We start from the raw sequence: 20,307 nt of genomic DNA on the forward strand, positions 1-20,307 counted from the left end.
TAGGTCAATACCGGATTCTGTTATGTTATTTTGTCAGTATCAGGGTTTTTTTCTGGGAGACTTTTATTATTGCTGGCCTTACATTCCAAACTACATCATCCCAGCAGGCAGTGACATCAGACATCTCTACTCAGTTCCTTCAGCAAACAGGTCAGCTGTTGTTTTCCCTGAGCTGCTTAAGAGTCCCTCTGTGAATGTACATTTCAGGGGTGTAACAACGATTTGAGAGTTTATTCAGTGTGGGGGGCTCTCTTTTCTGTGGCTTCTGCCCTTCAAGGTTTCCCCTCTGGTTCCATCCTTTCTATCATTGTTGAACTTTACCTGTCTTCTCACACCAGTAAGACTGATGCTCTCTGTGTGAGGCCTAGTACCACCCTTCCCCTTCTGTGCACACTAGGAGGCCTTAGCAGAAACACACAGACCTTAGCCAGTGATGTTCTTTTCTGTCAAGAGTCAAATGTCCTGCCATTCCAGGCTTGGTTGTTCACAAGTGACTTAAATTAGGTAGGTTTTATATTTTATTGAGATTTTACGAATTTTATTTCCAAGAGAGCTATTCTGATACTGGCCTGCCATTACCCAATAAATAAATTTTAAAAAATTATTATTTCCCCTGTGTGAGAGTCATTCTTTTATTAAGGTATATCTTGTACACAATATAATTCACCCCTTCCAAGGGTACAGTTGAACATATTTTGAGAGATGTGTACAGTCCTGTGTGTAACTATCATTATAGTCGAGATGCAGACCCTTTCCTTCACCGCAAGCTCCCTCATGGCCGTTTCAGGTTGTCCCCTCCCACCACTCTGGCTCCCGGCAATCACCACTAGATCTGTTCCTCTCCCTACGTTGGTTGTTTTTTGCCTTTTTTTGGCTTCTCTAGACTGATATGTAAATGGAATCATACATCAATCTTTTCTGTCTGGCTTTTGTACTTAGCATAATGGTTTTGAGATTTCTTCCCGTTTTGGGGCCAGTATTTATAAAGCTGCTTGAACCTTTGCGCAACACGATGTTCGACATTGCTGCCAGCACTGAATATTGTCAGTGTTTCTATATTTCAGCCATTCTGGTTGGTGTTTAGTGATATTTCGTTGTGGGCTTGATTTTGCATTTCTGGATGAGTAATGAAATTGAACACATCTTTAGTGAAGTGTCTGTTCAAAGCTTTTGCCCCAAAGTCCCCTTTTTTCTTGTTGATTTGTCTTCTCCTTACTTTCGAGTTATAAGAGTTCTTTATATACTCGCCATAGAAGTCATTTATTAGAGGTGTATTTTGCAAATATTTTTGTCTAGTCTATGACTTGTTTTCCTTTTTTAATGTTTTTTGAAAGAGTAGGGGGTTTAATTTTGATGAAGTTTGTCGTTTGTCACTTCGTAATTTTTTTCTTTTATAGATTTTGTTCATTATGCCTTATATAAAAAATATTCAAGTTTTCCTGCATATTCCAAGGTTACCTTTAGATTATTTATTCCTTTTATAGTTAAATTGCATGTATGATAATGAGAAGATGAGGTAAGGTTCAAGGTTCTTTGTTTTCAGTGTGGATATTCATTTGTTCCAGCATCATTCTAAAAGACTGTTATTCCCTTGAATTATCTTGACTCTTGGTCAAAAATAAACCACACACACACATACACACAAAGATGTATTTTTTCAAAAACATGAATTCATATTGATATTTTAAAATTTAATCTAGTAGCTGTTTGTAACATATTTAAAAATTTTTTATTCCCCCATTCAATCTATAATTGTACTTTTAAATTTTAATTAATAATTCCTCTAACTAAAAAAGTTATTAAATGAAAAAGAAAAGTTGTTTATTTTGTGCATCAATTTAAAAGTACTCCAAAATAACTATACTAGTATTAAACATTCAAAGCTAGTAGATCAGTAATGAGATTTAATATTTTCATTGCTTTCTGCCATCATCTTTTGAGCCTTCTAGTAGTACTGAAGATACTTTGAGTAATTTGCTATGATTAGGTAAATACTATTTTGATAACATATTCAGCTGCTACAAGCATTTTAGTTGATGGTATTAATATTTTTACTGATCGTACTTCTGTGAAAATAGTTTTTTCCCATAGCTCTTACTTGTCAGTGGAGAGTAATGGAAGTCTGCTCTGTTGCTTCTCTTTGTGAGACAGGTGGAAAACACAGAAATTCCTTTCATGCCTCCATTGAGTTACTGCTTGCAACTCCCCAAGGCAAGCACTGTTATCACTACTAACACCATAGATGAGTCTTGCCTAGTTTTGTTCTTTATCTGACTCATACAATAAATACTGTTTTCTATCTTTTTTCACACACCATGATACTTGTGAGATTCATTCAAATTATTGCTTGTAATTGTTCATTTATTCTCGTTGTGTAGTATTCTGTTGTGAAAGTACCATAATTTATCCACTTTTATTGGGCATTTGGGGGTTTTTCAGTCTGGGACTGTTATGACTTGTATTTTGTGAACATTCCAGTATATTTCTTTTGGTAGGCACTGAGGACTAACATTTTATGGAATTCTAATTCAAAAATGGCTACCTTCTTTTCTTATAACCTAAGTGAGAGTGATTATGTAAATGAGACAAAGTATTCATTATGTTCTTGTGTTCAGTTAGTGGAATTTGCATTAATTACCCATTTCTAACTGATAATGAACCACTCAAATTCAGTTCCTCTTTGTGGCATTGTGAGTGTGGGCAAGGAATTTAAACTCTGCGCTTCATTTATAAAAATCAGAAGTTATGGTACCTACCTAAAATGGTGGTTGTTAGACTTAAATAAGGTAATTTTTGTTAACTACTTGGCCTAGTTGCTCACTGCATCCTGCATGTTAAGTGTATTTTATTGGCCAACTTTCTGACTTCCCTAAATTATTGGTGTCGATAAAGTGTCATTGTCTCTTTTTAAGTTGTTTTCATTTTTATGAAAACTATTTTTATATATCCAGGGTACTAGAAATTTGTAATTCAAATTACAGGTTATTAAAAAAATTTTTTTTGTCATTTGATTTTCTCTAAGATGGGTGTGTGTGTTTACCATATAAAAGTTTAGGGGTTTTATGTAGTCAGATTTATTCATGTTTTTATTTATGGTTAAAGCTGTTAGGGGGCTATAGATTAAAGATTATAGCTGTTAGGGGGCTATTAGTTTAGGGCTTCTGATTTGTGTATGTTGCTATCAACTAGAGAGTTTACTGTTGCCTTGACCCAGTAAGTAGAGGGCACATCTGTTGGCTCAGGAATGCTTGCTGTAGGATAGTCTCTCTGAGGTTTCGCTTCTTCACGTCCAAGATGGAGTTTAAGACATTTACCCTATTTACTTCATAGTGATGAGTAAGGAAGATGTTGTATAATGTAAAAAAATTTTCTTAAAAATAACAGTGATTTGGCAGAGATCAAATCATGTAGGGCCTTGAAATGCCCCGTTAGCTGTTGCTGTATAAAAAATTACCATAAATTTAATGGCTTAAAGTAGCACCCATTTGTAGATGAGAAGTTTGGCCAGGCTCAACCGTGCTTTTTGTTTAGGGTCTCACAGGGTTCAAATTAAGATATCTACCAGACTGGGTGTTTATCCAGAGGCTCTGGTGAAGAATCTTTTTCTAAGCTCACTTGGCTCCAGAGGGCGGGTAGAATTCAGTTCCGTGCAGTTGTAGGACCAAGGTCCCCATTTCTTTATTGGCCATTTGGCCTGGGGTTGCTGTCAGCTCCTAGGGGCCACTCCCTGGTCTTTGTATGTGGCTTCTTTTATCTTTAGAGACAGCAGTGTGGTCCTGAATCCTTCACTTGCTTTGAATTTCCCTGACTTCCCTTTCTGCTACCAGTTGGAGAAAAATCTTTGCTTTCAAGGAATTGTATGATTAGATTAGAATAAGCCCCGTCCTCCTTGATTAATTCAAAGTCAGTTGATTAGTAGCCTTAATCCCATCTGCAAAATCTCTTTGCCACGTCTTATGGCATAATCTCTGGCATGGTATTTCATCATATTCACAGTGTCTTGATTAGGGTGGGGCATCTTGGGGGTAGGGTCAGGCGTTTTAGGAGTCTGCCTACCACAAATGCCATGTTGAGGAGTTTGGACCTGATCCAGAGGTATCAGGGAGTCCCTTAGAAAGCTTACTGTGGCAGCAGTGAGGAGGGTGGGTCAGAACGGAAAAATTTCATTCATAGCAAAGTCCATTTTGATTTTGTAATGTTATTTAATGGGTGTTTGTATTTTTTTTTTTTTTAAGTAGAGGTTTTGATCAGAAATGTATGTTTATTAGTGTACAAAGTAGAAATAATTAACTGGACCCAAACAACAACAAATCACTCATCATGATACTCATTACTTCAGGCCAATTCATTATACAAAGTGGTTTGATAGATTGCTTTTTATTTTACTCAGTTCTATTTTAGCACATCTTTCTAAAGCAAACACTGATTGCTTTGATAGAGACTTAAACACCCGAATGTCATTAATAATATCTTCCGACACATGATATTAAGGTGCGTTTACTTCCTTAAGTGGCTGATCTCATGCATTATATGTTGATTCTTACTGGCTTAGTTTTTATATCTAGTTTTACTTTTATTCTTTGGTCTTGAGTTTTGCCTTTTTTGGCTGCTGCACGCAGCGTGTGGGGTCTTAGTTCCCCGACCAGGGATCAAACCCATGCCCCCTGCAGGGGAAGCGCGGAGTCCTAACCACTGGACCGCCAGGGAAGTCCCCTGAGTCTTGCATTTTTCAAGCTGTATTTTTTTCTTCTGAACTAAATTTGCCATATCTCAGAGATTTTGACATGTTTCTTATTTAATCACTTCAAAAATAATATATATTTTTTTCATTTGATTTAAAGAAATCTGCTAGATTGAAGGGAGTTTTCAATTTTTCTAGTGGGTAGATTGAAGGGAGTTTATCCTTATATTGTGAATTTATAATTATTAATGTGTTAAGTTTAGGAAATATCTGCTTTTTTAAATATGGCCTGGGAAATATCTGAGTTTTTGAATTTGTAAGACTTTCTTATGGCCATAGATATTGTGAGTTAAAAAGAATTTTATGTACATTTGAATGGAATGTATATTTTCTATAATGGGAATTTGGAGATCTCTCTGTTTATGTGTAAGTTTGAATCAAACTTGACCATCATTAACAAATATCTTGATTTCTGAGAGCTGTGTTAAGTCCAGTCTATGTATTTCTATTTGGCTTTACTTTTTTTTTTTTTTCTTTTTTTTCTTTTTAAGCATATGTAAGTTTTTACTGTAGCATTAAAAAGTTTGTTTTTTTAACTTGAAGTCAGCTTTACTTTTATATGTCAAGGAAATTAATTAGGCATGTGAACATTAATGACTGTTTCTTCTTCTTTTGGAATTTTCACTGTAATGTTAGACTCATTTTAATGTGAACTTATCTTTGCCCTGTTCACTGCATCTTGGTTTGGACCCTATTTTTATGATCAATATTGCTATACCTGCTTTCCTCCTCTCTCTCTTTCTTCCTCTCTCTCTTTCTTCCTCTCTTTCTTTCTCTCCCTCCCTCCCTCCCTTCCTTCCTTCCTTCCTTCTTTCCTTCCTTCCTTCCTTCCTCTCTCTTTCTGTCTCTCTGTCTCTCTTTTTTTTTTTAATATTTATTTATTTGGCTGCGCCGGCTCTTAGTTACAGCACACAGGATCTTCATTGCGGCATGTGGGCTCTTAGTTGCAGCATGTAGGATGTAGTTCCCTGACCAGGGATTGAACCCAGACCCCCTGCATTGGGAGCATGGAGTCTTAACCACTGGACAACTAGGGAAGTCCTACCTGCTTTCTTTTTGATAGCATTTGTCTGTTCTTTCCCCCCAGATCATTATTTGTGAATATCCTGTGCTACTGTGCCTCGTGTACATATGTGTATATATATATAGATACGCATACACATATGTGTTATCTGTCTATATACTCATACACATATGCATATATATATAAACATACACATACGCGTATATATATACACATAACACATATGCATATATATATATATACACATACACATGTGTATATGTATTCATATACATAAATAAAAGGTTTATGTGTATTTACATCTAAAGTGTGTGTGTGCATGTGTGTGTATAAAATATATTTTGCACATTTTGAAAGTTGTTTTTTAATAGGGAATTTATCCTATTTACATTTATTATCCATGGACTTGAATGTTAATGTATCAGGTATTAAAATTTTAGTTTCAAAGAATTTTTTTGTAGACCTTGGAAGATATTGCTCTTTTTTGTTTTTACATTTAATATTGCCAATGAAAAGCAATTCCCGGTTCTCCTTTCTTTGTAAATGACCTCTTTTCTTTTTGGTGGGGCTACTAGAATTTTTCCTTTATCCTTGTTATCTTAAAATTTTGCCCATGTTTCTAGGTGTAAGACATTTTAATCTGAAGCTGGTGTTTTCTGTTTGGGTGGGTGTTTTTGTAGTGATACGGTTATCAATGGAACAGAAAAAAAAGACTCTTGTCTTTCAGCTTCCTCATCTATTAAATGGAAATTATGCTTAATAAATGTTACCTCTTATTATTAGATATTTTCATAAATTTTCTTCTAATTTCTCTGCTTATAATCCTTCTATTTTCTCTCCTTCTGGTACTCTTTATAAACAGACATTGGACCTTCCTGATAGTTTCCCATGCCATTTTATTTTTTCTCTTACTTTCTATCTTCATTCTTTATTACTGCATTATGGGAGAATCCTAACAGACTAGTAAGAAGAAAAGTTTGGTAAAGGCTGAAAACAGTTTGGTGTGTAGAAAACTAATATTTGATATTTCTTAGAGCACTTAGCCAATTGCAGTAGTTGATATAGAATAAATACTTGATAATTAATTGAACAAGCTTTGGAATATCCTGAAACTTATTATTACTGTTTCATAACTCATCTTTAACCTTAATCTCTGAAATTTTGTTGATTCTGTTTTGTATTATAGATTTATTTTGGGAGAGCCTTCCAAGTTTTGGAAGTTCCTCAGACTCTTTCTTACAGGTGGCAATGTGAACTCTCATTGAGAGTTTTTTCTTGGATGTGTTCTTGGACTAATGTCAAAAAATATTTAACACTTTTTATCTTTCCCTCTCCTTCTCTTTTTTTTTAATGATTAAAAAAGTACAAAAAATTGTTTAGGAGTTTTTAATATCGAGTCAAATTGTTTAGTTGATAAGAGCTATTTATCTTACCTTCCTCTCACGAAATGTTAATTAGCTTTGTAATTGTTACTTAGCTTATAATTTGTTTTGATTTCTGACATGCGGTGTATGAGGGTGCTGATGTTAGACAAGTTTCCTGTAGAAGTTTATTCTTTGACATTTTCTGCAATTTTATAAATGCTTTTTATTGGTTCAAAAAGATATATTCCAGCCTATATAGATAGTATATGTTTTCTTTCAATGCCAAATGTCTTTCATTAGCTATGTAGTTATAACAGATGGGTTTGAAGCGTTCACTTAAATGCAGTTAGTATTTTATTTCCCTTTATTCCCTAATCTCTTTACATGTTATTGTAAATTAGTATGTTGGATACATTCCAGGACTTCTCATAGTAGTTTAGCTAATGTCATGTAATATTTTCCATTGCAAATATGATTAAGAGAACATGTTGATGTTTCTAAAATGATATAGACAGTGAGAAAAGGATCAAGTTAAATTATTTTATTTCCTTATTATACACTTAAATAAAAGTCATTATATTTTATTTGTCAAAATTACTTTTAGAGCAAAAGGCTTCTGTACAACTTGCCATATGCTATAAAAATAATGGAGATTCTAGATTTTAACAGTTTAGCAGAAATTATTTTGTGATGTTAATGAGTTAATAATAAAAACTTTTCAGTGGTTGATTGGACATACAAATGTACTTTCTTCCCTCAACATTACCTTGACCTTTCCAGTATTGACTCAAGAATACTTAGACTACCTAGATATTATACATGTCTTTAATTCTGGGTTCTGTTAATATAGTAAACATATTTAGATACCATGGGAGGTTGTGACATAAATGTTTGGAAAAAGCTGATTATTATACTTTATCAGTGAAGATAAAGAAGGCTTTATTTCTTTTCTTCAGTTTTTGTTAATGCAGTAATACCTTTGAGTACAAAAAGACAACTGAAATGTGTGTTAGTGTGTAAACTTGTAGACATTATATAAAGTTAAAATGTCACAGATATAACTAGTGTTTATGAGTTACTTAGAAGCTACAGTGGTCTTGTTGCCTGCAGCCAAAATGTGTAGAAGACAAACCAAGAGACACTTAACTTTCTTACATTGGTTCAGTGCAGTGGACTGATGGTTATGAGGAAGAGTTTGATGGCATGTGATATCTTATGTAGATTTACATGCAAGACATTGAAATTATTTATAATTTTAAAACTATTGTATTCTCTAATTGACTAGCAGAATATGGAATCAGTATATTAGCCTGTGAAGATATTCATAGTAATGTTAGCAACTCTATTACCTGAGCCTGAGTTTTACCACGTACCGTCCCATTTGGCTTCAGTTAGTTCAGCTCTGCTAGTCATGAGCCACACCTACAGTAAGATTACCAAAAGTGAAGTCCATTTAATATATATAAATATGAACACCAGTTTATTAGGGCCTTTCTGTGTCAAACAGCATTCATGGTACCAAGAATACAAAGTTAGTACAACCTCATTCCTCTACTCAAAGATCTTGGATGAAAAAAGGACCGATAAGTAATTACCATGCAATAGCATAAATGCTAAAACAGAAGTATTTGCAAGAAGGGCAGCTAGGCATCTCCTACACACTGAGAGAGATTTTATACGTGATGATGCCCCAAGTGGTCTTGGGCGGATGAGGAAGTTTATTAATCATTCTTAAGGGAAAGAATTACTCTTAGATAATTCACACTGACTTCTTACACATTTCAAGTGCGCTAAACTTCCCCTGTTGTTCGTTTGAGACTTATTTCTTTGATTTTACCACTTGCAAGAGATAGAGGCAGATTGGAATGGGGGAAGGAGGAAGTCAGATGACGTAATTTTTCCTCACATGCCCAGCATTTTAAGGAAACTTGAAACTAACTGCTACAGTGAAGTGTGTAGATTTGTATGTGTGCCTTTAACCATGTAGTTGCCACTCATTAACTTATTCTGTGATTGACTAGTTTACTTCATATTGATTTTTAGGCAGGGTGAAAATAGTAAGAGATTTTGGAAATAGTACATATTTGTTTTATCTGTTTATTAATGGGATCTAATCACCTGTTAAAAATAATCCCCAACTAGAAACCTGCCCTTTTAACCATATTATTAGTTTTTTTAAAATGGTAGTTGTATTGACAAAGTCAATAGAAAAAAAAAAGTGAAATGCTAACTTTCTAAACTTGAATGGAAGGATGAATATGTACCAAGCACTGAACAGAGAACTTCGATTGTATCCTTTTAACTGATCCTTTATTTAGTGCTCTGCAGGCTTCAGATTGTCTTACTAGTAATGTACAAAGACTTTTGAATATCTTCCTAGCCCCACATTTGAGTGTTGCTTTTCCAGGTTTTATAAGGAGATTTCTTTATCCTTTCCTCCCTTCCAGCGATGTGCATTTTGTAAGCACCTTGGAGCCACTATCAAATGCTGTGAAGAGAAATGTACCCAGATGTACCATTATCCTTGTGCTGCTGGAGCCGGCACCTTTCAGGATTTCAGTCACTTCTTCCTTCTTTGTCCAGAGCACATTGACCAAGCTCCTGAAAGATGTAAGTTTACTACAGGTACATTTAAAAACATTTATCAGTGTATTTACTTAAAATAACAAATGTTTAAGTTCCCTAAGTGTTACTCTACTTGTGCTAAAAGGTAGCATTACATAATCTTGATAATCTGAGAGGTCTTCACAAGAGACCCTTGGGTGGGGTGAGGGGCGGGGCGGGGTGGGGAATCTGTTCCAACAGTATCATTGAAGTGACATCCAGAGACTTATTTCCTCAGAAATTCAAAGATAGTTTGCATGTTTTTTATTCTTATTTAAAAAATATAACTACCGTAGAAAGTTAAACTTGCTGAGTATATGGTATTTTAATATGTACTATGAAAGTAGGTCATTTAAAAAATTAAACAGTGTCTTTAATTCAGTGTCTTTTACACTAAAAAGACTACCCAGTTGGAGATTCGGAAGATGGTTCACTCAGGTGTTGTTTCAGGATGTATGTTGACAGGATCACCAAACGCTTTTGAAAATCTTGGAAAATGTATAGTCCTGATAGTCATAATAGAAATCTCGTTAATGCTTCTTCTTGATTCATCTGTCTTGGTTATTGTTATCTATAATCCTCAGTTGTCTTTTTTTTTCTTTCTTTTCCAAACAGTATTTTATAATTAGGTGAAAAAGTTTAAATGTTTGAAATTTATGTTATACAGAAAATTATAACTCTTTCCTATCCTTATTAAATAGAGATCTTACTTTTTTCCTAGTATGTGGATTTCCAATGAGCATGCATGATTTGGGATCTTTTTCCCCTAGTAAATTGAATTTCCAGTCTGCTTGTGAAATCTCTTTGATGCTTTATTCAGTCTTTTTTTTATGTCATCTCTTAGTTACCTAATTGTTAGCTTTTACCTGTATTCTTAGCAATGTCAGTAAAGGCTTTTTTCCTATCTTTTCCAGCTTTGTGAAACATAAATATAGCTACTTCAGGCTTAAACTAAAGTAATCTCAAACACAGATTTCATAATCATCATTTTTTCTTTGTTCAGTACCATGATTTTATCTTCAGTTAAAGTTATTTTATGTCTACATGTATAATCATGTTGCCCTTAATCACTATACAGATGTAAATTATAGGTAAGGCAAACTGAAATGTCACATTGTATTTAGGCTAATAAGGGATTTAAAGTTTTAAAAATGTTTTGGATTACACACTGTTAAATCTGGGAGAAAAAGACGACATTCATGCACAGCTGCTGTAATGGGTGTTATTTATTTTAAGACCTCATATAGTGAATTACTTCACTAAGTACACAGACTATGATGTGAATCATCAGAGCTGATTGTATTCTGGGTGGTATAACACACTTTTCCAATTGAATAAAACAACTGTGGGTGTGTTTAACAATTTAAATTTTATTCAGCCTTTTGTAGGTGGTTGTGATTTAGACTTCAGTAAACAACATGCAAACATGCAAACTTTTCTATGACTGTTTCTAATGTGAGAAATTCTGTTACTTATTGGCAGTACTACTTTCTTTTGCAGACTCTGTTCACATAATGTATATGATTTATATACATTTATATGTTAGGGATCATAAATTGTTTTATAAAATAATGAAGTGTAAGAACTGAGGTGAGATGATTTGTTATCATTTATCATGCATATAGTGAAAGGTTCATGCTGGCAACATAAAGCTAAAAGGTATACTGAAATTACTGGTACCTTGCCCTGTTCCAAAGTAGGCTTATGGAGACTTATACAAATACATGAACAGTAGGATAAAGTAAGACTAAAAATAAGCAAGAAAATTTGGCCAGTGGGAAGGGAAAATAAGGATAGGATAAATGGGAGGGTAATATGGTGAGGCTGATACCCAAAATAAATGTGTATTTCCCAGGCCTACGCCACAAATCTGGCTCCAGAGCTTTCCAGCAGTCAGCATGAAGAAGGGCATATGAACAGTTGCCTGATTTGTAGGAATAAGAATTCATTTGATACTGATGCTGTATGTACACTATATATGGCAGTGAGAAACTGTCTTCAAGCAGCTGTCTTGCAGTATAAACAACAAACCCCACAGGGCAATTTCTTATAACAGCCCTCAAAATAAGTCAGTGGTATAAAACCAAAGCCCAGCTGAGTAAATTCTGCTCCTTGGGGATCTTAAACAACGCAGTCTACGTACCCAGCTTTCTGAGCATCTGTTTTAATGCAAGGATGTAGAGAGTATTGCAGATAGACTATATTGCAGTAATATACAAGACTGCGTAATAGTCTTATAAAATCTTCCATTTGTATTTTTAGCAGTTCTAATTGTACATCATAGCACAAAGCACTTAACTTTTTATGTTTGAAAAATGGGGATATCTTAAATGACAGTGTTATTATGAAGGTTAAATGACAATGAAAATCATGTAGCATTGTACCATATATTATGAATTGCTGTACTGAAAGGTAGTTATTTTAGCTCTTATCTAAGTTATGTGTATGCATTGAGTATAATACTTGATGCTGCTGGCTAAGAACAGAGCAGTATGCTGTGGTAGTTAACTGAGTTAGGATTAAGATTGACATCTTTTTATGAAAGTTGAAAAATCTAACAAAAACATGGACCTCATTAGAAAAAAACATCCCAACAAAAAGAGCGCATCTGTGAGCAAGACCAGCATTTTCATCAGAAAATAATTCTGGGGTGCTCTGTCTTAGAAAAATGCCGGTCATGGCTCTAACCTTATTTTCACGATGATGCAAGTATACACTAACCTTGCCTGGAATTTTTACGCTAAATATCCATCTAAGGGACATAGCCACATATACTTCCTGAGTAGTATTTTGCCTCTCATGGAAGGCTGAATGGCAGAGAGCCAGCCATGCAAGATCAGAGGAAACAACATTCCAGGCTGAGCGAACAACTACTGCGCAGGCCTTGAGGCAGGAGCGTGGCGTGATTGTGGAATAGACAGCTAGTCACTGTGTCTGGAACTTAGTGTCTCCCAGGTGGGTAGTAGAGACCACATCAAGGTGAACAAAGACTAGATCATGTAGGCCTTGTAAACAAGGGAAGGGGTTTGGATTTTATTCTGTCTTCAGTGAGAAGTCTTTGCAAGGTTTAAACCTGGGAATGCTACATCTCTTAATCCACTCCCTCTCCCCCAGCGTATTTACTTTCATCACTCAGCTTTTTCTTCTTTTACTTCATTTAAACTTTTAACTCCTACCTCATTTTCTTAGTTGTCTGGTCTCTCTTGACACGAAGTCCTGCTACTTTTCTGTTACCTTAAATTCTGTCAGCCCCCTGACCTTTCTTTCTTAACCTACCTGCCTACTCTGTGGGCCAGCCTCTCTGGACAACATCCATGATTTACTTTTTCTTTCTAGAGATTCCATTTTGATAGGCAAATCACCTTGCATAGTGTCCTGCCGGCGATGGAAACATAGACCATGGAAGTTATAATGTCGATGGAAGTTACAAAGCTATGCTGATTTAGTCCTTTTTAAATTCACTGATAATAATTTGACTTGAGACTGTTGCTCTTCACCAGTGCTTCTCTTCTTATGTGCTGTCTAGACTTTCTTAAGCAGTAGTCTCACCTGCCAACTTGACCATGTTTACGGATCTATGATAAGCTCCCACCTAATTTAAGCTCCATGTTTTTGTCTTTTCCTCCATTTCTTCTCTTGTCACAGCTGTCACTTAGGAAGAAGTGGCCTGTCCAAAGCTTATTCTCTGTTTCTCCTGCTCTTTTCTTGCTTTCCCTACATCATTTAGCTGCTTCATGCTATGCCTGTGCTGGTACTTTTCCTTTGTACTTTTATTCTTCACCTTCTTTGCCCTTCCAGTGGGCATCAATATTGATTAGTACTAAAGAACATGATCTTTGGAGCCAAATTAACCTGGATTTTACTCCTGTCCTCTCTTAAATTGTCTTTAGCTTTAGTCTTTCACTCAATCTATTTTGCTTTCCCAACTGCTTAAAGAAAATTTTCACTTAGTCGTTTGATTATTGCTTCAAGCTTAACGCCTCTTTGGCTTTCAGACATATATGTATGTATATGTACATATACTTATGTCTGACATGACACTTAAGCCATCCAGTAATGTCATCTTCTTAATGCATGCCCTCCAAAAGGCTGTTTTAGTATTTCTACATATTTCTGTATGTTTGCCCAGATTGGAAAAATGATTGGAACCAACTTTTTTCTATTATTATTTTTATATAATGCATAGTAAATGTTTTTGGACTGAATATATCACATGGATTTTTTTTTTGGCCCAATTTATTAAATGATGCATACTAATCATACAACATGACAGTATTGTCATCAAGGAATTGGTGGAAACTGTCATAGAATAAAAAGTAATCTCTGCTATAGTGATACACAGAGTTACCTTGTTGCAGAATGAGCTTTGCTGTATATAAAACAGTGCTGTGCAATAGAAATATGATGTGAGCAATATATGTAATTTTAATTTTTCTAGTGGTCATGTTAAAATTTTTTATTTGAAATTAATTTTAAAAATACATATTTAACCCAATATATCCAAAATGTTAATATTTCAACTTGTAATTAATAAAATTTCTGAGATAGTGACATTAATATTTTTTTCCTATTAAGTCTTTGGAATTCGGAGTGCATTTTATATGTATAGCACATCTCAATTTGGACTAGTCACATTTCCATTGCGCAATAGCTACATGTGACTAGTAGCTACCATGGCAAGTTGAAGTGGCAGGGTAGCAGACTCTAGAAAGTTTCACAGAAGTATTTAGATAGTGTTCCTGGCAAATTACAATAGAAAGATGAACTGAGTATCTGATAGAGTCCAGTACTTGCCCCAATTTCTGTAAGTTTTGAGGGTAGGCAAAAATCAAAGATTAGTTTTTAAATGTACTTAGCTTGAATGAGTAAATATGGAACTCTCTTTTAGTATTAAGAAAACTACTTTGCTCTGTTTTTCCATTTTTATTTTAAAAAAATGAACTAATACATGTAAATTTCATTTTAAAAATTAATGCTTTCTTTTAAATGCCTGTCATTTAAAGGGCCACTTAAAAATGATTTTAGAAGCAACTCCTTTGCTTAAAATATAAGAATTGATTTGTGCTAGGCAACTGAGGATATGAAGTTGAAAAAGACAAGGTTGCTACTCTTCAAGGGTTCACGGTATTGTGTTATAATTAATTGATTATATAACAGTTTCTTCTAAGCATATGGGGAAAGGAATAATCAACAACTAAATGGGCATTTAGGTGTGGTAACATTAGATAGTCAGGGTTTATGTCTGAGCAAGAGTTTTAAAGGCCTCTTTGGAATGGGCTAGTGGCACAACAAAGGAATAAAATTACAGGCAGAAAGAACAGAATGTGTACAAGTACACAAAGGTTGAACAGTCTGTTGTGTTACATGCACAGCAGACTGCTTGATCTGACCAGGAAATAGTGAATGTTCTGAGATTCAGTTGGAAAAGGAGATAAGCGCCCCCACTCCTTCTTTTGCCTCAAACTAGAAATTTTCGATTTTTTTATTTTAAGGCAAGAAAGGAGGTATTGATAAAGTTTTAATTTACGCAGGGCATAACACTTTTAGAAAATTGCTCTGGATGTTTAGCTGATTTAGGGAGGAGGTCAGAGCCCTAAGCGAGCATTCCATTCAGAAGATAAGTGCAGTTACCAAGACAAAGTGTGATGGACTGAACTGTACAGACAGATGGAAGAGGATATATAAAAAGTTTACTCAGTAAGAACTGGTATCCAATTGGATGTGTTGGGTCAGGGAGGAGTTAAGGGTCAATAGTGACACTAAAGTTTCTTTACTCAGCAGGTCGAGAAAGAAGGGAGAGGTTTAGGTTTAAAAAAGTTTTAGAGGTGTTGAGTTTGAGTATTTTTAGAACACCTGGCTATTGAGGTCCAGTAAGACTTGAAAATAACATTTTGAGGTTCAGAAAGAAGTTTGGGGCTGGTGATAGAGATCTGGGAATTGTGGTGGTGGTTTATGATGTAGGAATTGATGTGATTACAAAGAAAAACCATGGGGAATTAGAAAAGATGGAAGAGGATGGAATCCTAAGAGACTCCAGCATTTAGAGGGCTTGTGGAGGTACAAAAGCCAGCACAGCAGGAGGAGATCGGAGGCATGGGGAGCCTAAGGAGAAATCTGGAGAAAGCTGCCATCATAGAAGTCAGTCAAGGTGGGAAATTTCAGTGTGGGCGTGGATGTAAATGCTGCAGATGGCAAATAAGGTAAGACCTCAAAAGTAACCACGGGATTTCATAGGCCACTGGTGGCCTCATCAAAGTAGCTTCAGATGAGCGGTGGCTGAGGAGCCACCAGGGGCCCGGCTTACAGTCTGGATGCGTCCTAGGGCCTGTTGTTGTGTTCTGCCCTCAAACTGCAAATGTTTTTTTACCACTTTAAAAGGACTCTCAAATAAAAACAAAAACTCTGTATGCCAAAGACTTCTATGGCCCACAAAACCAGTTTGCCAACTCTTGGTGTAAGGAAAAGGAATAGATTATTACTCTGTTTCAAGATACTTGACTGGGGAAAGAAAGCAGGTAGAAAGGGCTTATAGCCAGACAGGACTGACCAAATCTTCAAAAAGCGAAAGAGGAAAAAAAAAAATCATATGCACAATTTAAAACAGCCCTAGGACAATCAGCTAATCAGACCATTTAGTTGAGAACATTGTGTCAGTTACAGACATATTTGTATATATCATCAAATTGGTATGATTTTAGAATACATTCTTTTCCTTATTATATTGTAATATGCATGAGTTTGTGTACTTGGCAAGCCAGTTTATTCTTACTTTTCTTTTTTATTTTAGATGGTACAAGAACTGTTAAAAAGTGCCATTCCTTTTAATCCACATTTAGCGATAGACGATGTCCATAATTTTTTTACAACTGGCAATTAATATAGATGAATATAGAATTAGTATATGAAGTATTGTATTTGTGTATGAATATGTAGCTTCCATCTTTAATGTTCTCCCTCATATATTTTCCAGTATTAAAAAACCCTTATTTGACTTGAATAAAAATTAGTGTTTATGCTTAAGAAGCATCTTAATCTACTTGATATTAACATTTCTTAATTTTGTCTCTGATTTTGTTAATTTCAAAACCTATTTAACACTCAAATAAAAATGTTTATTTTTGCACTGCAAAGCGTCTCTCAGTTGATATTTTCCTTTTTGGTTCTTTTCAGCAAGCATATATTGAACATTAACTAGGTGCCCAGCATATCATTGGTATTAGGGATATAAAATTAAATAAGAACTGCTTATGGTCTCAAGTAGATGTAGGTACAGATCATTGCAAAACTATATGATTAAATTTAATGTGATTAAATTTAGATTAAAGATATTATAATGTTTTAATTGAGACCTTATTCTGATTGGATATCAGTTCAATGTGGATAATTTCAAGTGTCTGAAAGATTTACCATGAAAATTCCCTTCAAGTGATTTTTAAACTGTAAAGCCAGAAAAATATTAAATTCTTATACAACAATTTCGTTGTTTTACTGTTAATTATAGCAAAGGAAGATGCAAACTGTGCAGTGTGCGACAGCCCGGGAGACCTCTTAGATCAGTTCTTTTGTACTACTTGTGGTCAGCACTATCATGGAATGTGCCTGGATATAGCGGTTACTCCATTAAAACGTGCAGGTTGGCAATGTCCTGAGTGCAAAGTGTGCCAGAACTGCAAGTAAGTTTTAATTTCAACTCAAAGGTGTGTATTGAGTTTAAGAGAGACCCTATTATTAGGTACTAAAGGTTTGTGTAATATGATAAAGGTTGTTCATACTGCAGCTATATTCATTCACACTGACTTCATCATGTCTTTAGAAATTGCTAGATATTTATTAACATATTACTTTGAAATAAGTCTAAACAAAAACTAATTTTAATAATTTAAATTCCTCTGGTTGCCTAAAAAGCCAGCTTAAATTTGCCAACAATTTTAAATGAATGATATTAACAATTAAAAATAAATAAGCATTAGAAAAAAAAAAAGCAGCTTTTTTTCTGAGGGAGACTGGGGAGGAGATTTAATAGGAAAATAAACCTCTTAACTATGGAAAGTAGTTATTAGAGTGAACCAAAGAATCAGTGATAAGTTTCAATTTCTATTCCAGGAAGAACAATTTATACCTAGTCTACTGTTTAAAAAGAAATCTGTATCTATGGGAAAGGCAGTTACTTTCACCATAATTCTGAAACAAAGTATCGTATGGCATTTAAATGTTTGTAATGGGGTTATCTTTTCCTATTTGTTTTATTCCATCCTTTGGTCATTTCTCCAGTCTTTTCTGTGATTATTTTTTTCTCATGCTACTAATTAATTAGCATGATAATCTGGGGATGTTACCTGCATCTACAGCAGTCTTCAAATTGTTTACAGGCTGAGGACTTTTGTAATCAGGAGAAATGATGCCCACCACTGCCATGTTCGGTCTGTTTTATTTGTAATTGAATTTGATAACAATAAGCATCAATATCTTAGAATTATGTGGAATAAATAGGACCACGTGCTTTTATATTTTGGTAAAAATTAAAGAAAATATCTGTAAACATTTATTTGATACCTTGTATCTGTGCCTGGCTTCTTCTTGAGAAGGAGTAAGGAGAGCTTGAAGAAAGAGTGCTTTTCCTCCAAGATCTTTCCATGTAGCTAAAGAGACAAAGTGTGCAATTTTATATGTAGAATTTATTAAGTTAAATAAGAAATTACTGGAGGCCAACTAACCCATCTTCCTTTTTACTTCTGTTTATCCCCAGGTTTTATTCAGCGGTTCCTCTCTCAGCTCTTCTTCTTGCATTCCCTAGTTTTTCTTTAACCCCTCCTCTTGAATTAAATTCTTAGTATCTGAGAGTGATTAACAGCCAAGAATCAAGGCTGAGATCATGGACAGGACAGGGGCCCAATCTTTGGGGCAGAAGAGTTTAGGGGAAGATTTTAGGTTTTCAATTACAATTCTTAATAATTATAACAAGATTATTATTCTTATATCTATTTATTTAGCACTTATTGCTTAATGGATATTCTTAGCTCTTCAGCCAGAATTATATTTAATTCTCACAGTAATCTTTGATTATCATTCACATTTTGTACCTGAAACTAAGCAGACTAAGTCTAAGTTATTCAGGAGTCACACAGCTAGAAAAACAGAAGTCTGAACACAATTGTAGGGCTGATCCAAATTTGATCCTCTTTTTATTATATGACAGTGTCTTCCAACTCACCGTGCCAAGATTTGTTCCTTTCCATGCAGCATCACCTATCAGTTACAGCTCCTTCCCCAAAAAAGGGTGGGCATGGGATGTTTAAGAAGTAAAGATCAGTGTCATTCATCTTGCCTTAACCCCTCCTTCTTTGCAGGACCCTAAAATGACTAATGCGGGTTCACCATAGGTGGGCCTTCAGTAAGGATAATCCTTTAGGGACCTTTGGAAGATTTCTGTCTCATCCTCTAGAGGGTTAACTCTGTCATTATCTGTGCATAGAGAAAACAGAGACGGAGGGTATTTATGAACTGGGCAGTTCCCAGGACAGATTCTTTTCATGATTACTTATGTTACAAACATAAGTTTAAAGATAAGGCATCATTAATGCTATCTTATTTTTTAGACAATCGGGAGAAGATAGCAAGATGCTAGTGTGTGATACGTGTGACAAAGGGTATCATACTTTTTGTCTTCAACCAGTTATGAAATCAGTACCAACCAATGGCTGGAAATGCAAAGTAAGTTGTTTATTTTTTTAAGAAAAAAAAGATATGTATGTTTTTTATATAGAGCAGACAAATCGGATACCTATTCAAATCTTCAACTTAAAAAGAAAACTTTATTGATGTATAATTGATATACAGTAAACTGCACACATTTAAAGTCTATAATTTAATTTGACACGTTTTCACTCATGAAACCATCATCACCTTCAAGATAATGAACATATTCATCACCCCTAGAGGTTTCCTGGTGCCCCTTGAGATTTCCTCCGTTCTGACTGTTCACTGCCCTACTCCCTTCTGTCTTCCAGGCAGTCTGCTTTCTCTCACCATAGATTAGTTTGCATTTTCTAGAACTTTATATAAGTGGTGTCGGATAGTATATACCCTTTTCTTTTTTGCGGGGGGGGGGGTGGTTTAAACTCAACATAATTATTTTGAGAGTCACCCATATTGTTGCACATACCAGTAGTGATTCCTTTTTATTGCTGAATAGTGGAAGTACCACGATTTGTTTATTGAATCACCTGTTGGTGACCATTTGGTTTGCTGACAATTTTAGGCTGTTATAAAAAATGCTGCTATGAACCTGTTAACTAACAAATGTATGGTGCTTCATGGCTTAGAAATTGTGTTTTAGTGATTCATCTTTAATCTTTGAAACTCTTTGAAATAGGTAGTATCCTTTTATGTGGATACTGAAACGTGTATTTTTAAAATCTATTAATTTAAAATCCAGAAATAAAGCAGATTACATTTTGATCAGATTGGCTTTTAGATGATTTTACTGTGATTTTATATGTGTATATATATTTATGTGTGTATGTATTTATGTATAAACTTGTATTAAATATTTGGAATCATATCATATATGCATA

The 20,307-nt window shown here is 34.8% G+C and overlaps 1 protein-coding gene across 1 annotated transcript in view; it reads left to right on the forward strand.

Annotated features, from left to right (window-relative positions):
• The window catches only part of KMT2C (lysine methyltransferase 2C), a 277,011-nt gene that overhangs the window by 138,984 nt on the left and 117,720 nt on the right, over positions 1 to 20,307 (forward strand). The window contains 3 exon segments of the mRNA XM_036863101.1: positions 9,577 to 9,739; positions 17,235 to 17,406; positions 19,330 to 19,444. Of these exon segments, the coding sequence (XP_036718996.1) occupies positions 9,577 to 9,739; positions 17,235 to 17,406; positions 19,330 to 19,444 (450 nt within the window).

The sequence above is a fragment of the Balaenoptera musculus genome, chromosome 9 (assembly GCF_009873245.2).
Source record: "Balaenoptera musculus isolate JJ_BM4_2016_0621 chromosome 9, mBalMus1.pri.v3, whole genome shotgun sequence".
In the NCBI taxonomy this organism is placed as follows: domain Eukaryota; kingdom Metazoa; phylum Chordata; class Mammalia; order Artiodactyla; family Balaenopteridae; genus Balaenoptera; species Balaenoptera musculus.